Below are 19,415 nucleotides of genomic sequence, written 5' to 3'. Positions count from 1 at the left end.
AATGATTTTTTTCCATGTACCCATCATCCAGCTTCAAGTCATTATCAGCTCATGGCCAATCTTGTTTCATCTGTGCATCCTCCACTCACCCTGGATCATTTTGGAGCCAATCTCAGGCATCAAGTTACGTCATCCGTAAATATTTCATTATGTAGCTTTAAGCGATTTAAAAAAAAATCTAACCACAGGACCATTATCACATCTAAATAAATAACAACTCCTTAATATCACAAACATCCAGACATTGTTCAAGTTGCCCTCTCATAAATGTGTTTTACATTTTGTTCAAATTAGGATCTAAATAGAATCCATACACTTGTTTGCAACCTTGTGATGCTGTGTCCCTCTGTTCTCGTATATATTGTAATTTAGTAGTTAAACAGAGCTGTACTGTCCAATATAGTAGCCACATTCAGCTATTGAGCACTTGAAATGATCTATTTGAGTTGAGATGTGCAATTACATATGTGGATCACATGTTTCAATTGGATAGTGCTGATCTAGAGGCTTGATCACATTTAGATTGGAATTTTCTGGCAGGAATACTTCACAGACATGATGTGTACTTCCAGTCAGGAGGCACTAATGTCTTGGCTTTTTTTGTGATGTTAGCGGCCACTGATAAGAGCTAGATTCATTCATTGATGGGGAGGGGAGTCAAAAATAGTGGTAGTTTAATTCTGTTATTCTTCAATTACTAACTGGAATACTTTTTAAAAGAAAAACGGTACAAAAGCATTTGTTTTTAATTCGGTAAATACAGAGAAGATTAGAAAGCTATGAGAGAAAGAGATTAGTTCTTAAATACTAAGGGTATTTAGCCCAAGTGGCTGAGTTTATGATGTCAAAGAATTTGCTTCTACAAGCCAACCAACTTAATCACCCTAAAACCATTCATGCTCCTATGCCCATGTGACATTTGTAACAAGAAGCTTAGGCTTATACCATCTGTTGTAGCTATTCACTTACACATGCTTTGTCTGCAGGGAAGCTCTCCTGGATTTTACAAGGTAAGTACAAAGTATATCTTATTCCATTTAAATAAGTATAATATGCAATATATGAAAGGAATGTGAACGCTCTGAAATAGTAGTGATTTATGGAATAGTGATTAAATGAGACATTATCAACTAAATTTGTTTTTTGCCACCTATTTGTCCCACATTTTTTTTAATGTTTAGAACCTATAAGCTATTTCCGGATGATGAGTCGTTTACCTTTTTGTGAATCCACAGAGTAGTTCCTGGCTTGCCGTTTCTGGGCCACACATGAAGAGTATGTTTCCATGGCAGAGTTCATTTGCCTTTTGGAATAAATTTGGTTTTTCATAGCCTCCAAAGCAAAGATTAAGGTCTCTGAGGCAAGTGGTGTTAGAGTGCATAACTGTGTAGAACAGTGGACACTTTCCTCAGCTTTGTTAATTCATGCTGGCCACAGTCTGGATACCAGGATTTAAATTATGTTCTTTGGGAAATGATTTTTTATTTACCATTTTCCAGTTACTGTGGTTAGGTGCTAGGGATGTAAGAAGGGGTGAACAGACAGGATTCCTGACCTCCTGGAGTTTAGAGTGAAGAAGCTTAATGATTATAACAGAGTCATTAGAGACAATTGTGATAAGTGCTACAAGGAAAAGTACTTATCAACCAATTTATATATTTCATTCCAAATGTTTAAGTGCCTATTAAAGCTAACCAAAATACCAAATACTTCCTAACCTCATACAGAATACAGGCAATCAGGAAGGTAGATACTAACCCAATAATCATAAAAAATATGCTGAGTGCTTTGAAAGACGTGGTTCTGAGATTATGAATTAGGATTTTTCTTCAAAAGCGTTCTGTGACACACTTAGTTGAAATAATAGAAAATATGTGTCATATAGTAAGGGTAAGAGTCATTATTCAGTTTACATATATGTATGCTAGGAAATAAAAGTATACCATGAGTCACAGTAAAAAAAAAAAAAAAAAGGGGGACCAGGCACGGTGGCTCACGCCTGTAATCCTAGCACTTTGGGAGGCCGAGGTGGGCAGATCACAAGGTCAGGAAATGGAGACCATCCTGGTGAACACGATGAAACCCCGTCTCTACTAAAAATACAAAAAATTAACCAGGCGTGGTAGTGGGCGCCTGTAGTCCCAGCTACTCAGGAGGCTGAGGCAGAAGAATGGCATGAACCCGGGAGGCGGAGCTTGCAGTGAGCAGGATCTCGCCACTGTACTCCAACCTGGGTGACAGAGCAAGACTCCGCCTCAAAAAAAAAAAAAAAAAAAAAAGATGTGTTCCCCAAATCCTCAAACTCTTAAAGTATCCTAGAAGCAAGTGTAGGGCTGAGTAGAAAATACCTATTAGGATGCAGATGCTGGGCAGAAGATGGAGAGAAGGGTGCCTTATACCTGCTAAGTGGACAGACAGTCTCAATGGAACTGTGCCCCTTCCCCGGAGATAGCTCAAAATTCATATGATACCTGAAAATGTGAATAATAAATCTGAGAATGCCAAAACTTGCTGAACTTTCCTGTGTCTCCTATAACCTACTTGTACCTCAGAGGTCCCCTGTAAGAACTGACTGATGGGGCAGATAATTTACTGGTTACAGTGGGACTTGCTTGATTCTGTATCACTAAGGCAGCATAGAGAGCCACCTCCTGCTGTGCAGGGAGACCAGCTCTAGGCATGGAGTGGAGAAACCTTTTGAGTCTTATATATAGCAAGACACTGACAAGAGTTGACAGATGGGGCAGGAGATGAGGGAATTAAGGGATTTGCCCACTTGCCTTCATTTGACCTCCCTGCAGTCAGATTACCCGCCCTAACTCTCCACATGATGCTCTCATGGGAAGGGGATGACTGTAGTGACCCCTAGCAGGGCAGAGCTTTTGCGTCATCCTGGGAAGGATGACAGATGGTGTTGAGCCAGAGGCACTCTCTACTGCAGACTCCCTGATAATCCCTGATTGTTTGCAAAAAGGCAGACTGCGGTCAAGGAGTCTAGATTCAAGTGTATATTATAGGCAGTCGTGAGCTTAAATTCTGTGTGAATGAGTTTGGTTTTTTGTTGTTTTTTTTTTTACAGTCTCACTCTGTCGCCCAGGCTGGAGTGCAGTGGTGCCATCTTGGCTCACCTCAACCTCTACCTCCTGGGTTCAAGCGATTCTTCTGCCGCAGCCTCCTGAGTAGCTGGGACTACAGGCGTGTGCCACCACGCCCAGCTAAATTTTTTTTTGTATTTTTAGTAGAAACGGGGTTTCATCATGTTGGCCAGGATGGTCTTGAGTTCTTGACCTCCTGATCCATCCACCTCAGCCTCCCAAAGTGCTGGGATTACAGGTATGAGCCACACGTCCAGCCAAGTTTGTTCTTTTTTTTTTTTTGGAGAGTCTCAATCTGTTACCAGGCTGGAGTGCAGTGGCACAATCCCAGCTCACTGCAACCTCTGCCTCCTGGGTTCAAGCGATTCTCCTGCCTCAGCCTCCCGAGGGAGTAGCTGGGACTACAGGTGCACGCCACCATGCCCAGCTAATTTTTGTGTTTTTAGTAGAGATGGGGTTTCACCATGTTGGCCAGGATGGTCTCGATCCTCTTGACCTTGTGATCCGTCGCCTCATCCTCCCAAAGGGCTGGGATTACAGGCATGAGCCACCACACTGGGCCGAGTTTGTTCCTTTTTAAAGGCAACAGATTCAATATTTAATGTAGTTTAAAATACATCAAAAATTAAATTCCTGCCTGTTGTAAGTATTGCTAAATGAAGGATAGATACTAGCCTTGATCTTACCCAAAAGGCCAAGAAGTGATGTGTGAATGAGTTCTTAATTCTTGGCTTTCAGGTTTAGTAGATACTGTTGACTAATACTAAGTGACTTTCTGACCAACAGTGAATGAGAGTTATAGATGTTCCACATCCTCATCAACACCTGATATTGTGAAACTTTTTAATTTTAACTTTAAATTAATGGTTGTGTGTTTGTGTAGTGGTATCTCATTGTTTTATTTTGCATTCCTCTGATGACTAATGAAGTTGAACAACTTATCATATTGGCTATTTGGATATCCTCTTTTGTAAAGTGCCTATTAAAAATCTCTTGCCCATTTCTTATTGTTTATAGAAGTTCTTTGTATATACTGGATATCAATGTGTTGCAAATCTTGTGTTGCAAAAATCTTGTGTTGCAAATATCTTCTCCCACTCTGTGATTTGTTTTTGTTTTTGTTTTAACTCTCTTAATGGTGTAATCTGATGAATGGAAGTTCTTTTTTTTTTTTTTTTGAGATGGAGTCTCGCTGTGTTGCCTAGGCTGGAGTGCAGTGGCATGATCTCGGCTCACTGCAAGCTCCACCTCCTGGGTTCACACCATTCTCCTGCCTCAGCCTCCCGAGTAGCTGAGACTACAGGCACCCACCACTACGACCGGCTAATTTTTTGTATTTTTAGTAGAGACAGGGTTTCCCCGTGTTAGCCAGGATGGTCTCAATCTCCTGACCTTGTGATCCGCCCGCCTCGGCCTCCCAAAGTGCTGGGATTATAGGTGTGAGCCACCGCGCCCGGCCAAATGGAAGTTCTTAACTTTTTTTTTTTTTTTTAAGACAGAGTCTCGCTCTGTCACCTAGGCTGGAGTACAGTGGTGCGATCTTGGCTCACTGCAACCTCCATCTCCCAGGTTCAAGCGATTCTCCTGACTCAGCCTCCCTAGTAGCTGGGACTACAGACGTGTGCCACCACGCCTGGCTAATTTTTGTATTTTTAGTAGAGACAGGGTTTTCCCATGTTGGCCAGGCTGGTCTTGAACTCCCGACCTCAAGCAATCTGCCTGCCTCGGCCTCCCAAAGTACTGGGATTACGGGTGTGAGCCACTGCACCCAGCGGTTCTTAACTTTAATGTTTATGAGAATTTTCCTTCATGGTTCGTCTCTTTTGGAGTTTTTGTTGTGGTGGTTTTTTAATTTTTTTTTTTTTTTTTTTTTGAGACAGGGTCTCATTTGTTGCCCAGGCTGGAGCGCAACCTGGGCTCACAGGTCACTCATCTTACTGCAGCCTTGTCCTCCCAGGCTTAAGCAATCCTCCTACTTCAGCCTCCTGAGTAGCTGGGGCTACAGGTGTGTGCCACCATACCTGGCTACTTTTATAATTTTTGTAGAGATGGGGGTCTTGCTTTGTTGCCCACGCTTGTCTCAGTCTCCTGGCCTCCACTGATCCTCCTGTCTGGGCCTCTCAAAGTGCTGGGATTATAGGCATGAGCCAACGTGCCTGGCCTGTTAGCCCTTTTGTAACTTAAGAAATGTTTGACTATTGCAAGGCCATGAATGTAGTCTCATTTTTATCTTTGAGCTTCATTATTTTACCTTTTACATTTAAATCTACAGTCTACCTGGAATTGATTTTTAGGTATGACATGAAGTAGAGGTCAATATTGTTTTTGTTTTTGTTTTCCCCCAGATGGATATCAAATTAATCCAGAACCATTTCTTTAAAAGACTTTCCCTTTCCAACTGTTCTACAGAGCCAATTTTGTCATAAGTCAAAGATTCATGTGTGGATCTGTTTCTGGACTTTTTTGTCCTGTTGGTCTCTTTGCAAGTCTTTAAGTCACTCTCTTAATTCCCGTAACTTGAAGGTCTTGCTATCTGATAGTAAAAGTCTTCCACTGTGTTGCTTCTCCAAAAGTCTCTTGGCTTTTCCTGGTCCTTTGCATTTCATTTGATTTTAGAATTAGCTTGCCAATTTCTACCAAAAAAAAAAGTGATGGAATTTTGATACAGGGGATGAATAAATTAATTGGAGGAGAATTGCTATCTTTACAAGATTCAGTTTTACAATCCTTGAACATGATATGTTCCTCAATTTAACCAAGTGTTTTACAGTTTTGTGTGTAGAGGTCTCATACATCTTGTGTTAGATTTAGTCCTAGAGAACTGATGCTAATGTAAATGGTAACTTTTTACATTTTCCTTTTTTTTTTTTTGAGACAGCGTTTCCCTCTTGTTGCCCAGGCTGGAGTGCAATGGCGTGATCTTGGCTCACTGCAACCTCTGCCTCCTGGATTCAAGTGATTCTCTTTTCTCAGCCTCCCAAGTAGCTGGGATTACAGGCATCCACCACCACGCCCAGCTAACTTTTGTATTTTTAATAGAGACGGGGTTTCACCATGTTGGCTAGGCTGGTCTCCAACTCCTGACCTCAGGTGATCCTCCCACCTCGGCCTCCCAAAGTGCTGGGATTTGGGATTACAGGTGTGAGCCACTGCACCTGGCCTAAAATGTTCCATTTCTAATAAAAATTTTAGAAGAGTCCATTTACATGATTTACTATTTATACATAGAGATGTAATTGTGTGTGTGTGTGTTTTTTAACAGCATCTTGCTCCATTGTCAGGCTGGAGTGCAGTGGCATGATCTTGGCCACTGTGTGATGTTTTAGAGATACTCTTTATTAGTTAATAAAATTCCCTTCTATTCCTAAGTTGCTGAAAGGGTATGGGTATTGATTTTGTCATGTTTTTTCCTGCATCTATGGAGCTATATAATTATATAATTTTTCATCTTTATTCTATTGATATTTGTCTTTATTCCCATTTATTGATTTGGGAATGTTAAGTCAATCTGTCTTTCCTGAAATAAACTTAACTTGGCAGTGTTATATTCTTCTACCCATAATTATTTTAAAGATTTTTTTGTGGCCGGGCGCGGTGGCTCAAGCCTGTAATCCCAGCACTTTGGGAGGCCGAGACAGGCGGATCATGAGGTCAGGAGATCGAGACCATCCTGGCTAACCCGGTGAAACCCCGTCTCTATTAAAAAATACAAAAAACTAGCCAGGCGAGGCGGCGGGCGCCTGTAATCCCAGCTACTCGGGAGGCTGAGGCAGGAGAATGGCGTGAACCCGGGAGGCGGAGCTTGCAGTGAGCTGAGATCCGGCCGCTGCACTCCCGCCTGGGCAACAGAGTGAGACTCCGTCTCAAAAAAAAAAAAGATTTTTTTGCATCTGTATTCATGAGAGATTGGTTTCTATTTTTTTTTTTTTTTAATCAAATTTGGTATCAAGGTTATGCTAAAAATCGGCTGGGTGTAGTGGCTCATGCCTGTAATCCCAGCACTTTGGGAGGCCGAGGCGGCCGAATCACCTGAGGCTGGGAGTTTGAGACCAGCCTGGCCAACATGGTAAAACCCCGTCTCTACTAAAAATACAAAAATTAGCTGGGCGTGGTGGTGGGTGCCTGTAATTCCAGCTACTTGGGAGGCTGAGCCAGGAGAATCACTTGAAACCAGGAGCTGGAGGTTCCTGTGAGGTAAGATCAGGCTACTGCACTCCAGCCTGGGTGACAGAGCGAGACTTCGTCCCAGAAAAAGAAAAAAAAAAAAAAAAGTTATGCTAAAATCAGAATAAGTTAGAAAGTATTCCTTATTTTCTTCTTCCCTGGAAGAGTCTATGTAAATTAATACTGTTTGTTTCTTAAACATTTGGGTGACAATTATTTTGATGAAATGCATTAGAACTAGTTTTGTGGACCATGTTTTGGAAAACAATGGTCTAGAGCATGACTGAAATATGAAATAGTGAATTCCTGTCTGTGTGAATGCTCTTGTTTTTATTCATTTCCTTCCTTTATGCAACACTGGCCCCCTCACCTTTTCCCTTCCAGCTGTTGGGGGCTCAGCTAAGTGACCACACAGGAGAGCAGTGAGGCCATTTGAGGCCTGAGCTTGGTCCTCAGGACTCAACTCTCTCTCCCTACCATCAAGCAGCCCGCCCCAGTCCTGCCAGCCATCTCCACACTCCTCTGACAGAATGAATGCCCTCGATGGTGTTCCCTTCAAGTTGCCCAAGGGCTTTGTGATAGGCACAGAGCCTCTTCCTGGGCCAGAACTCAGCGTCCCGCCCTGCGGGGAGCTTCTGCTGGGTTCTATGGTAAGTGTGTCTCTGTGTTTTTGTCTTCTAGGTCTGTGGGTCTGAGGCTGAGTCCATGGGGCCTTGTTCCTTGAATTTAAAGGACAGCTAGCCCTGACCAACATGGTAAAACCCCGTCTCTACTAAAAATACAAAAAATTAGCTGGGTGTGGCAATGTGTGCCTGTAATCCCAGCTACTCGGGAGGTGGAGGCATGAGAATCGCTTGAACCCAGGAGGTGGAGGTTGCAGTGACCTGAGATCGTGCCACTGCACTCCAGCCTGGTGACAGAATGAGACTCCATCTCAAAAACAAATTCAGCACTCTTTTTGGGCCACCGACCTTGTATCCAGCCCCACTGCTTGGCCTGGGCACACCTACCAACTCCACCATTGTAACGTCAGAATGGTACACACTATTTCTGTAAAGTGACATCTTTCAGATACTTAATGGCTTTTCGCATATGCATACCCTTGATGGCCTGGGCAGTTGCACGAGTGTTCTTAAAGTGACCATGAAAATTTGAACCTCTTGATTTGCACGATTTTGTGGGGTTCTCCAGGTCAAATGAATAGTGAACCATTTTCACAGATTACCTCAGGCCGCTTAGGGAAAGAGCTGTTTTTGTTTTTTTCAGAGTTTCCCTCTGTTGCCCAGGCTGGATGGAGTGCAGTGGTGCAATCTCAGCTCATTGCAACCTCCTCTTCTAGGGCTCAAGCGATCCTCCCACCTCAGCCTCCCAAGTAACTAGGACTATAGGCATATGCCACCATGCTTGGCTAATTTTTTATATTTCTTTGTAGAGATGAGATTTCACACCATGTTGCCCGGGCTGGTCTTGAACTCCCGGGCTCAAGTGATCCTCCCACCTTGGCCACTCTAAGAGCTGCAATTACAAGCATAAGCCACTGTACCCGACCTGCTTTTGTTTTTTTTGTTTTTTTTTTTTTTGTTTTTTGAGACGGAGTCTTGCTCTGTTGCCCAAGCTGGAGTGCACTGGCGCGATCCTGGCTCACTGCAAGCTCCGCCTCCTGGGTTCACGCCATTCTCCTGCCCCAGCCTCCCGAGTAGCTGGGACTACAGGCGCCCGCCACTGCGCCCGGCTCATTTTTTTTGTATTTTTAGTAGAGACGGGGTTTCACCGTGGTCTCGATCTCCTGACCTTGTGATCCGCCCGCCTCGGCCTCCCAAAGTGCTGGGATTACAGGCGTGAGCCACCGCGCCCGGCCTGCTTTTGTTTTTTGAGACAGGGCCTACTGTGCTGGGCTCAGGTGAAAGCTTCTTTGCTAAGAATAAGTTTTATTGGAGAAAATTTTTAAGTAGTTTTTGCTCAACTACATACTGAATGGCAAAGGGATTTAGATGTTGGATTTAATTACATTTCATTCTATTAACGAATTCATCACTTTGTCATTTATGCCAGTTTGCCATTAAACTGTTACTGGTATCCATCGACCACAGTGTTAGCTATAAAACCCAGGGTAGAGTGGGCTGTGATGGAAGCCCGGGGCTCAGAATCTGACGCTGTCCAGGCCTAGAGAGTCTCTGGCTGAACAGGGTCCCCCAGGCCAGGGGTTAGTGTTGTGACCCCGGGGTCCTGGTTTGCCCCGGGCTTTACGTCGCCTTCTTTCCACAGCACGACTTCAGCCTGGAGAGGAGGGCACTCTTCTGGGTGGAGGCCGCCGGCCAGGGACCCAGCCCGTACCAGTGCGGTGACCCGGGGACAGCGTCGGCCCCTCCAGCCTGGCTCCTGCTAGTCAGCCCCGAATATGAGCTGGCGCCTGCCACAATCAGAGACCAGGAGGCCGGACACCAGGAAAGGCCGGAGGAGGAGGGTGAGGACGAGGCAGAAGCCTCTTCTGGCTGCGAGGAAGAGCGGGGCCCACGCAGCCTCCAACCGGGCTCTCCGGCCAGCCCCGGCCCCGGCCGTCGCCTGTGCTCACTGGACGTGCTGCGCGGCGTGCGATCGGAGCTGGCGGGGGCAAGGCGGCGACTCTCCGAGGGGAAGCTGGCCGCCCGGCCCCGCGCCCTCCTGCACGGCTTCCGCGGCCGCCGCGCGCTGAGCCTGTGCCCCAGCCCCGCGCCGTCCCCCAGGTCCGCGTCACCCCCGGGGTCCGCGCCCCAGTCTCCCGCAGCCCCCGCGTCGCCCCCGCGGCCCTCCACGGCCGGCGCCATCCCCCAGCTACGGAGCCACAAGCCCACGGTCGCGGTAAGGATTCTGCCGGTCCCTCCAATGCCGCCGCTCAGCAGCCCAGGCCCGCAGCCTCGGTCCCCTACCCCGCGCGCTCCTGTGTCCTCCCTTGACCTGCTCCCACCTGGGCCTGTCCAGTGTTGTCCTCCTGCGGCCCTTTGCCTAGAGTAGTCCCTGTTCAGAAGTCCCCATTCCCCGCGTTTCCCACTGTGCCTGCCTTGCTTTTTTAGGGCGCAGGTCATAGTGGTTTTAATTATGCAGAAACTGTGTGTCTCTTCCAACAGAAGTTGAGCTCTTTTAGGGCAGGGACTGGATCGCATTGATTTTTGTTTCCAGAGCACTCAGCTGCCGACTTGACCCATAGGGGGCGCCCAGTGGATGTCTGTTGAATTGATGAACACAACGCAAATCTAGGGCTTCCCACTGGGTGAGGTTTGCTGTAGGCTGGGGAAGCTGGAGGCTCAATCAAGGAATATTCAATGCACAGTTACTTCCTGCCAGACACTGGGTTTGGGAGTGTCAAAACCACAGAACATGGAGAGTTGGCTAAGAGGGTGTGGGACCAGGCCCTGCACTGTACAGCGGAATCAGGTGTTGAGGGAGAGTCAGGGCTGCTACAGGCTGAGAAGGTTTCAGGACGGAGGAAGTGAACCCTGAAGAGCAGGGAGAAGTGACCCTACAGTGAAACCACAGAAGCTTAAGCCTCAGGCTCCTCCCTTTGTTTCTTCCAAGGCCTTGTGCCCAATTTTGTGTTCATAATTGTGTGTTCTTTTTCTCTGAGGTCGCTTCCAAATGATATAAGTATCAGACTCCACCAAACATGGGGTGGGTCAGGATTGGCAGCAGAAGGTGGCAGCGGGGCACAGTTTTCTGCCCCCCAGCAGCCCCCCAGTAAGGCCAGGAGATGCTGCAGAATAAGACCAAGGTAGAATTCAATCTGAAAGACAGAGACCTGAGGTCTGGTTTCTTACATGCACCGGCGTGTGACCTTAGGCAAGTCACTGAACCACCCCTTCTCTACCTGCACAGTGAGCCAACAACCCTTCACCCGGTTGTTTAGAGCATACATAGTAGAGAAGAGGCCCTGTATTCGCGATGAGCCATGCCCACATCCAAGACCAGATGCTGATGCCAGGATGGCTCTTCCCTGGCCAAGATGAATTTAATTCTCACCACAACCCTGTGGGGGTGGGACAGTATTCTGTAGATGATGGAAATGAGGCACAGAGTGGCAAAGAATCTTTTTCAAGGACACAAAAGTAGACTCAGCTCCTAAACTTTGATGTTCTCCACTCTGGAGGTAATAAAGGGTAGATCCTAGGGTGAGGTCGTGGCAGGGAGAGCCCTGAGAAGATGTGGATGGGTGGAGAATTCATGTGTGTTACATATACACTCCACCCTAGGAGCCAGGCGGCGGCTGGGTTTTCCTTGGGAGGAGGGGACAGGATGAAACGTTCAGGGCTGGCAGAGAGGTACCTCCTCATGGGAGAAGGGTTGGGATGATGCCGGCCAAACCAATTGAAATGCCTTCAAGTCACCCTCCTTAATCCAAGGTCTGTTTCAGTTTCCCCAACACCACAACCGAAGGGCTGGTGTGCCCAGTTCCTCCCCTGCTCCATGCCCTGCCAAACCCCACCCCAACCAAACTCAAGAAGGAACTCAAGAAGGAGGGCCTGGTTGGGAAGACCTACCCCTGCTCCTCCCTCAACAAGGTGTGGGGCAAAAAACCTGAGTAGGGTTGAGGTGCCAAGCGTGTGTTGCTTAATCAGGTCATTAATGTTTCTGAACCTTGATTTCAATGTCTGTAAAATGGGATAGTAGAATAGACCTCATATTTCTTTCACTAGTCACTTTCCTGACTTTTTTTTTTTTTTTTTTTTTTTTTTTGAGACAGAGTTCCACTCTTATTGCCCAGGCTGGAGTGCAATGGTGCGATCTCTGCTCACTGCAACCTCTGCCTCCTGGGTTCAAGCAATTCTCCTGCCTTCTGCCCCAATCAAGTAGCTGGGATTATAGGCATGTACCACCATGCCCAGCTAATTTTGTATTTTTTAGTAGAGACAGGGTTTCACCATGTTGGTTGGGCTGGTCTCGAACTCCTTACCTCAGGTGATCCACCTGCCTTGGCCTCCCAAAGTGTTGGGATTAGAGCCATGAGTCACCACGCCCAGCCCCTCACATTGTCTTATTTAAGCCTCGTAATAGTCCCATGAAGTAGCTTAGGGATTGCCCTCATTTTTCATATGAGTATACTGAGTAAGCATTAGAGAGCTGGGGTCTGCAGGACTCTAAGCCCTCCATAATATTAGGCCCTACACTCTGTACAGAAGGTGGTACATAAAGGCATTTTTTAAAATGTCCAGCCCAACTGGGTGTCACTTCCTGTGGTAACTGACATTCCAATCTGTCTATATATCAGTCCCTCAGCCCGTACACTTGTCTGCCACCTCCTGGGGGGGCACCCCAGCCTCTCAACCCCTACAAGTCACACCCTGATACTGCGGCTGACCTGCTATCCGCCCTGAGCCAGGAGGAGCAAGACCTCATTGGGCCAGTGGTCGCCCTGGGATATCCCCTGCGAAGGGCCATCATAGCTCTGCAGAAGACAGGGAGGCAGAGCCTGAGCCAGGTGAGTTGGGGGGCCCAGAGCTGATGGGCTGTGATGCTGGAGCCAGGTGAGTGGCCACATGGTTTTCACCTTTTGAGCTGTGGCATAGGCCCAACAACAGCATCAGCCAACCCCAAAGATCTGGAGCATCTACGGCCCCTCAAGGTTGTCCTGAGATGGTCAGGCCTTTATACCCCTGCCTCAATCAGTCATTGCATGTGGGAAGGGGATGACTGAGGTAAGTGGATCTCTGTTGTTAAGGTAATCCCTGAAGGGGCAGACAACTGAAGAGTGTCTCCCAGCTCTCCCAGCTCTCCCAGCTCTCCCAGCTCTCCCAGCATCTGGGGCAGTAAGTCCTGCAGTGAAAGGGTATGTGGATGGAACATCACAGAGTCTACCACGCCCAGGTTCTACTCACCCACGTTCTATTCTTCTAATAGAATTCACTCTATTGGAAGTATGGCGGAGACTCATGATGACACTCCAAGGACAGCACTCTGAGCCACGCTAATATTTGGAAGCAGGTCTTGACCCCTAATATAAGCCAAGAATATAAGAACACCTGCAGAGGAGTGAGGGCCCCCAAAGTGCTTAAAAAGAGGTGCTAGTCACAAGATACCTGGGAGAAGAAGTGGTATGAGTGTTATAGGGGTGTTTCTGTCATCTATTTTTGTGTAACAAACTACCCCAAAACTTAGTGACTCGAAACAACCATTTATTTGCTCATGATTCTCTGGATTGGCAGTTTTAAGGTGGACTCAGCTAGGGGGTTCTTCTGCTCATCTTACCTGAAGTCTCATGTGGCTACAGTTCGGTGACTTACTTGGGGCTGAATGATCTAAGATGGCCTCATTCACCGTACAGTGGGTGGTGATACTTGTCAGTTGGGCCACATATCTCCAGCAAGCCACCCTACTTGGTTCCAAGAGTAAGGCCTCTTGAGGCCTAGGCTGAAATTGTACATAGTCACTTCTGCCTCATTCTATTGGTCAAAGCACATCACTGACCACTCCAAACTTAAACAAGGGAAAAACAGACTCCATCTCTTGGTGGGAGAGGCTACAAAAAATTTTATGGTCATTCTCAATCTACCACAAGGAGGTTCTAGTGATCAAGAAAGGCTTCATGGAGATACCAAGCATTGAGTGGGACTTCAAGGATGGATAAGATCTGACTCTGAAGGAAGGAGAAGGGGTGATATTCCAGGAGGGAAGGACAGTGTGAATAAAGGAGTGGAGGTGGGAGGGAAGTGTTTGGGAGGCTCTGATCTGACCAGTCTTGTTGGAGGAGAGGGTGCATGAGGCAGGCTGGTAGGAGATGAGACAAAGAGAATTGGGGGTAGATTTAGGGGTCTTGAAGGCTGGCCTGAGAATTTGATAAATGACCCAATAGCCAAAAGGAGGCATGGAAGGATTGTAAGTAGGGTCAGGAGGTGACACTGAATGCCATTGCCTACACCCCCACGTCCCCAACTGAAAGCAACATCCCTTACTGTGCTGTTTTCTAAACATCGGGACGCTTCATGGTTGGATGGCTGTTCCCAGGGTAGTTGGCACTTTTCATTTTTCTCCCATTCCTGCCCCGCCATCAAAAGGCTTGGACACCTCCATCATCACTGATGAGTATGGAATGCTGGGTCCCTGCGGTCCAGAGCTATCTGCTCCTGCAAGAGGGAATGGCAGAAGGAAAGTGACTTTCAAACAGGAGCTGGGGTGGGGCTGGGGAAATGCACCTGGTCCCCTTGCCCACCCACTCCTGCTTCTACTCTACTCTGGGTTCATCAGTTCATGCCCTGTCCTGGAGGGGAATTTCCAACATAGTGACCTCCATGTGGCTAAAATGGCAGGGAGGGGTGCTAACATTTATTGAACATTTTCTTTGCATGAATCTCTCTCTCTGAGGGTATTCAGTTAGGTTTTCTCAATTCTGCAAGGTTGCTATTACGTTATGACCACTTTGCAGATGAGGAAACTGAGGCCAGGGAAGTTCATGCGGTCAGTCAATGGCAGCACTGGGGTGAGGCCGGCTGGTCTGACTCTGCATCTTGGTTGCACAATGCCTTTTATCTCATTTTCTGTGTGAGAACCTCCTAGGACAGCACTATAGGCTGATCTGAGATTTAAGAGCAGATCTAAAGTCACCCCTACCTTCAGCTGATACTGAAAAGCCAGGGTCTTGGCCAAAAAGCTGGCCAGGAGGGCTGTGAGGCCAGGTGCACAGTGGGGCTCTGATATGCCTCCCCAGTCCCTTCAGGCCCTGTGACAAGGCTGAGGTCTCAGGCCATCTCTCTGGGGGTCTGAGGATGAGTCAGAGCCAGCCTGGGGCCCTGGCCTCCCAGTGGGTGAGCTGGAAGAATTTCACTGCACTGGGAACATTGTGTTTCCAGATATAGACTGACCACCTGCCTGGCCCCCTGGATCTCTGGGTGGCCTTCCCCAGACAGCAGTCAGGAGCCAGACCCCAAGGGGTGGGTCTGAGGGGCCTTTGGATGACTTCATCTATCCTCCCCCACCAAGTTAGTATTTCCGTCTGTTCTGTGAAGTCCTGGTAACTGAACAAGTCCTTTGGGTTCAGATTCCTTCTCCCGCTGAAAGCCGCATATTGCAGTAAATCCTTTTTGGCCAAGAAAAATGACAGATGGCCCAGGAGGAAGGGCGTCAGGTGATAAGAGACAGAGCAGCTAGAAGAGTCAGGGAGAGAAGATAAAAAAGAAATTGTGCAGCACTCCTTTCCTTCCACAAGGCTTGATGTGCCCTCACTGCCTCCCTGCAGGACAGGCCTGGGTGCCACGTGTGAGGGTCCACAGGCCAGGCCACCTCTTTTAGCCTCAGTTTCCCAGTTCACAGGGTGGAGGGGGAATACGTGTTTGGAACCAGTGACTTCCGGGGGCCCCATCCTGTGGCCTGAAGGTGACATCTCACCCACCTGGGGGCCTGAGGCAAGCCTGATAGCTTCTACAGTCCTGCAGGCCCAAAAGCTAACCAAGCAGCAGAACCTTTGCAAATGTAGACTCTCAGGGCTTATCCTGCGGGGTCCCAGTCAGTGGATCTGGGGGGAGCCCAGGGGCCTTTAATTTAAAAAAATGTGCAGATGGGTCTGATATTCACGGTGGCATGGTATAGATCAAGGTCAGCTGTCCCCATTCAGTGACGCTTAGTCTTGGGTGCACATTAGAATCACCTGGAGAGCTATAGGAAAAAATGCCAATGCTCAGGCTACACCCCAGACCAATTATATCGTAACCTCTGAAGGTGAGGCCCAGACATCAGTAATATTTCAAGTTCCCGAGGCGGTTGCAATAAGCACTGAGATTGAGAACCATTGCTGTGGATGAGCCAAAAGGTGGAGGCAGCGTCCACCATCCATCCTTGCCTGCCCTCCTTCTGAAAGTGAAGGTTTCACCTTTGGAAACCCTGTCCTCCACCAAGACAGCTCAAAGCCCCTCCTCTAGCAGCTGATCCCTCTGATGGACAAGGCATTAAGTGACAGGTTACATAATCGGGGGCCTAGTCCTGGGACCCTGGGCAAGGCACCTGCCTTGCCTGAACCTCAGTTTCCTCAACTGTGAAAGGAGGGCACGGGTGTGTGGTTTTCAAAATGTGCTCAGAGCAGGTCTGGCTGTATTGGGCAGTACCTTGGGCAGGAGCACTGGACTCCGGGCCCCCATGCCCCTGGCCCTTGTTCTCCCAGAGCAGCTCTGATCTTAGCCTGTTATTGCTGAAGCCTCCTTGTGCTAAGATAAACACTTCAGGAGCTAAAAACAATTTGAAAACTGTTAGTCTAGATGATCTGCACTTTCATCCCAGCTCTGAAGGTCTGCAGAAACCCCACTCTCCCTTCTCCACATATTCTCATAATTCCTGTGGTCTGGAGCCTTCATTTGGCACCTACACGCTATAAATCCTGCTTTGATTTGCCTGGCACTGATGTAGTCCTGTATCTGGTTTATCTCCCCCACTAAGCTGTGAGTTCCTTGAAGGCAGGTCTTCATTCATTTTATAAACACAGCATACAATTATTGAGCTCCTTCTGCCACCATGCTGGATGCTGGGGACACTGTGGTGAATGAGACTGACACAGCCCCTCCCTCATGGAGCAAAAAGTTAGTGGATGAGAAAGATTGAGTGAAGCAATTACAAAGTTATATGTGCTGTAATAGGGAAGCACAGGGTGCTATGGGGGCACGAGGGACAGCACCGAGGAAGACAGAGGGGGCAGGAAGCTTCCCAGGGACAGGGAAGGAGGCCGGCCTTGGCTGAGGGAGCTGCATCTGCAGAGTCCTGGAGGGTGAGGGAGGGGCCAAGGCCATAGACAGGGAACAGGCCTTTGAGCCCTGCCTGGTAAGGAGCAGCATTTTATCCTGAGCCCCTGATGATGTAACTGTGGGGTGACCTGAACAGTTTTTCTAACCTGTGGAATCCTCCTCTGTGCCTCCCCCGCACCCCTTCTCCAGCACTGGTGCAGGAGTTGCATAGTAGTGGCTCAGGAGTCCGGGATGAGAGAGATGCATCTGGGGGTAGAGTAGGGGTGCACAGGTGTGGACGGATGAGGAGGCACCTTCACACGAATGGGTGCTCCTGGGCAGGGATGGGTGGTGCACGAATGTTGAATTGCGTTGGGTAGTAGGTGGGATGCCTGTTTGAAGCCTGTCCTGCTCCCCACCTAGGTTCTATGAACACCCTAGCCCACCCTGACGGCCCTTTTCCTGGAGTCCAGCTCCCACTTGGGATAGTTGGTGAAGACCCACTGTCTGCCTGTCCCCAGGCACTCAGAGGAAGGCTCTATCCCTCTTCTGTGGGCTCACGGGATCTCTGGGGCCACACTGCATGTGGTGGCTTGCCCTGTCGCCTGGCCCTCAGCTCAGGCCCTTGGAGTGCCTCTGCCCCGGCTGCTGCCTCTGCTGCTCCTCTTACCCTCCGTCCCTCTCTGCCCTCTTCCGGCCCAGTTTCTCAGCTACCTCAGTGCCTGTGACCGCCTGTTACGTCAGGGATATGAGGAAGGCCTGGTGGACGAGGCCATGGAGATGTTCCAGTTCTCCGAGAGCCAGGTCAGCAGGGCTTCCTGCCAGGACCCCAGGCGATGGAAGGGATGGGGGTGTACCCAGGAGCCTGGGTGCAGGGGCACACCAGTCTTCAGAGCCAGCCTGTGGGTCCGTCGGGAGATTGCCTGACTCCTCAGCTCTGGGGAGGAGATGGCCCAGGGTGCTACAGCAAGGACAAAGGAGAGAGGCACAGAGGGAGATCAGGAAGAGGTCGGAGGGGGACAGGAGGCAGAGAGCAGCAGGGGCTTTGCTTTGTTAGACTAAATCAACGCAGCCTCTATAACTGAATGCCCACTCTTTGTCAGACATCCAGATAGGAGCCATGGGCACATAAAGATGCATGACCTCTCTGCTTGGGGAGTGTGCCACCTATCCCAAGTGCATGCAGCTGTAGGCCCAATAGTCACATCTTGATTTCTGAGACTGAGTCTCACTCTGTCGCCCAGGCTGGAGTGCAATGGTGCGATCTTGGCCCTGCCTCCCAGGTTCAAGCAATTCTCCTGCCTCAGCCTTACGAGTAGCTGGGATTACAGGTGCCTGCCACCACACCCGGCTAATTTTTTTTGGTATTTTCAGTAGAGACGGAGTTTCACCATGTTGACCAGGCTGGTCTCAAACCCCTGACCTCAAGTGATCCACCCGCCTCGGCCTCCCAAAGTGCTGGGATTACAGGAGTGAGCCACCGCACCCGGCCCCAGTAGTCACTTCTAAGTGCCCCATGGCAGAGCAGCTCTTCACAGAGGCTGAAGGGGACAGAGAGTTGAGTGAGGCCCCAAGAAGGAGAGAGGGAGCAGAGGTGGAGAAGTTTCAAGCCCTGGGGTCGGAGGGGAAGGAAGGTGCAGGCTGCGCTGTGAGACCTCCGCAGTGTTCAGGGCATGGGCAGGGACCTTGGGCTGTTTGTGCTCCGGGTGCCGGTGTGCGGTCTGCCCCCTCCTGCCCCAGCAGAAAGTTGACAGTGAGTGGGAGGAGAGTCAGGACAGAGCCCGTGGCCAGGCTAGGGCCTTGTTTTCTTGGCAGAGGAAGGGAGGTCGGAGCCTACATCACCCTAGAGATTCAGGAAAGTGGCAGCTGCGGCCCAGGATCAGGCTCAAGTGGCCTGGGGGGAGCCACAGCTTTTTGGGACTAGGAAAACCACAGCTTTTAAGCTGAGGCTCCCCTCGGCTGAGGCCAGGCCCAGCAGAGTCCCCAGCATACTCCCTGTCTCCTCTTCCTCAGGCAGGGGAGTTCCTGCGCCTCTGGGAGCAGTTCAGCGACATGGGCTTCCAGCAGGACCGGATCAAGGAGGTGCTGCTGGTCCATGGCAACCGCCGAGAGCAAGCCCTGGAGGAGCTGGTGGCCTGTGCCCAGTGACCACGGAGGCACTCCACGATGCCTGGGCGTCCAGGCCCAGTGCCAGACCCGGCGACCCATCCTAACTGTATTATTAAAACCAAGCAAGAGTAACAAAGTGATGCATGCTTATTGTAAAAACACAAATAATGCCAAGGGTGACAGTTAACAGCAGCAGAATCTGCTGAAAGAGTTGAAATGGTTGCCTCTGCAGAGGGGCAGATGGGACAGCCGGACGGGGAGCTATGTTCTTCATGCATGCCTGTGAAACCACCTGATTTGACTCTTTACACTGTGTGCATTAGTAACCTTGATTTTAAGAAAATTAAAACCAATAAATAATGGGCAGTTCTTTTGA

The 19,415-nt window shown here is 48.8% G+C and overlaps 1 protein-coding gene across 1 annotated transcript; it reads left to right on the top strand.

The window, feature by feature from the left end:
- The first annotated feature begins 883 nt into the window (after nucleotides 1-883).
- On the top strand, nucleotides 884-19,415 carry UBAP1L (ubiquitin associated protein 1 like). The gene is made up of 6 exons (XM_001102101.5): nucleotides 884-1,010; nucleotides 7,644-7,909; nucleotides 9,525-10,097; nucleotides 12,499-12,708; nucleotides 17,633-17,734; nucleotides 18,944-19,415. The coding sequence occupies exons 2-6, from the start codon at nucleotides 7,790-7,792 to the stop codon at nucleotides 19,076-19,078; spliced, it is 1,140 nt and encodes a 379-aa protein (XP_001102101.5). The 5' UTR covers nucleotides 884-1,010; nucleotides 7,644-7,789; the 3' UTR covers nucleotides 19,079-19,415.

Source organism: Macaca mulatta, chromosome 7, assembly GCF_049350105.2.
Source record: "Macaca mulatta isolate MMU2019108-1 chromosome 7, T2T-MMU8v2.0, whole genome shotgun sequence".
NCBI lineage: Eukaryota > Metazoa > Chordata > Mammalia > Primates > Cercopithecidae > Macaca > Macaca mulatta.
Note: the sequence above shows the minus strand (reverse complement) of the source record. Positions and strands in the feature narration are given on the sequence as shown.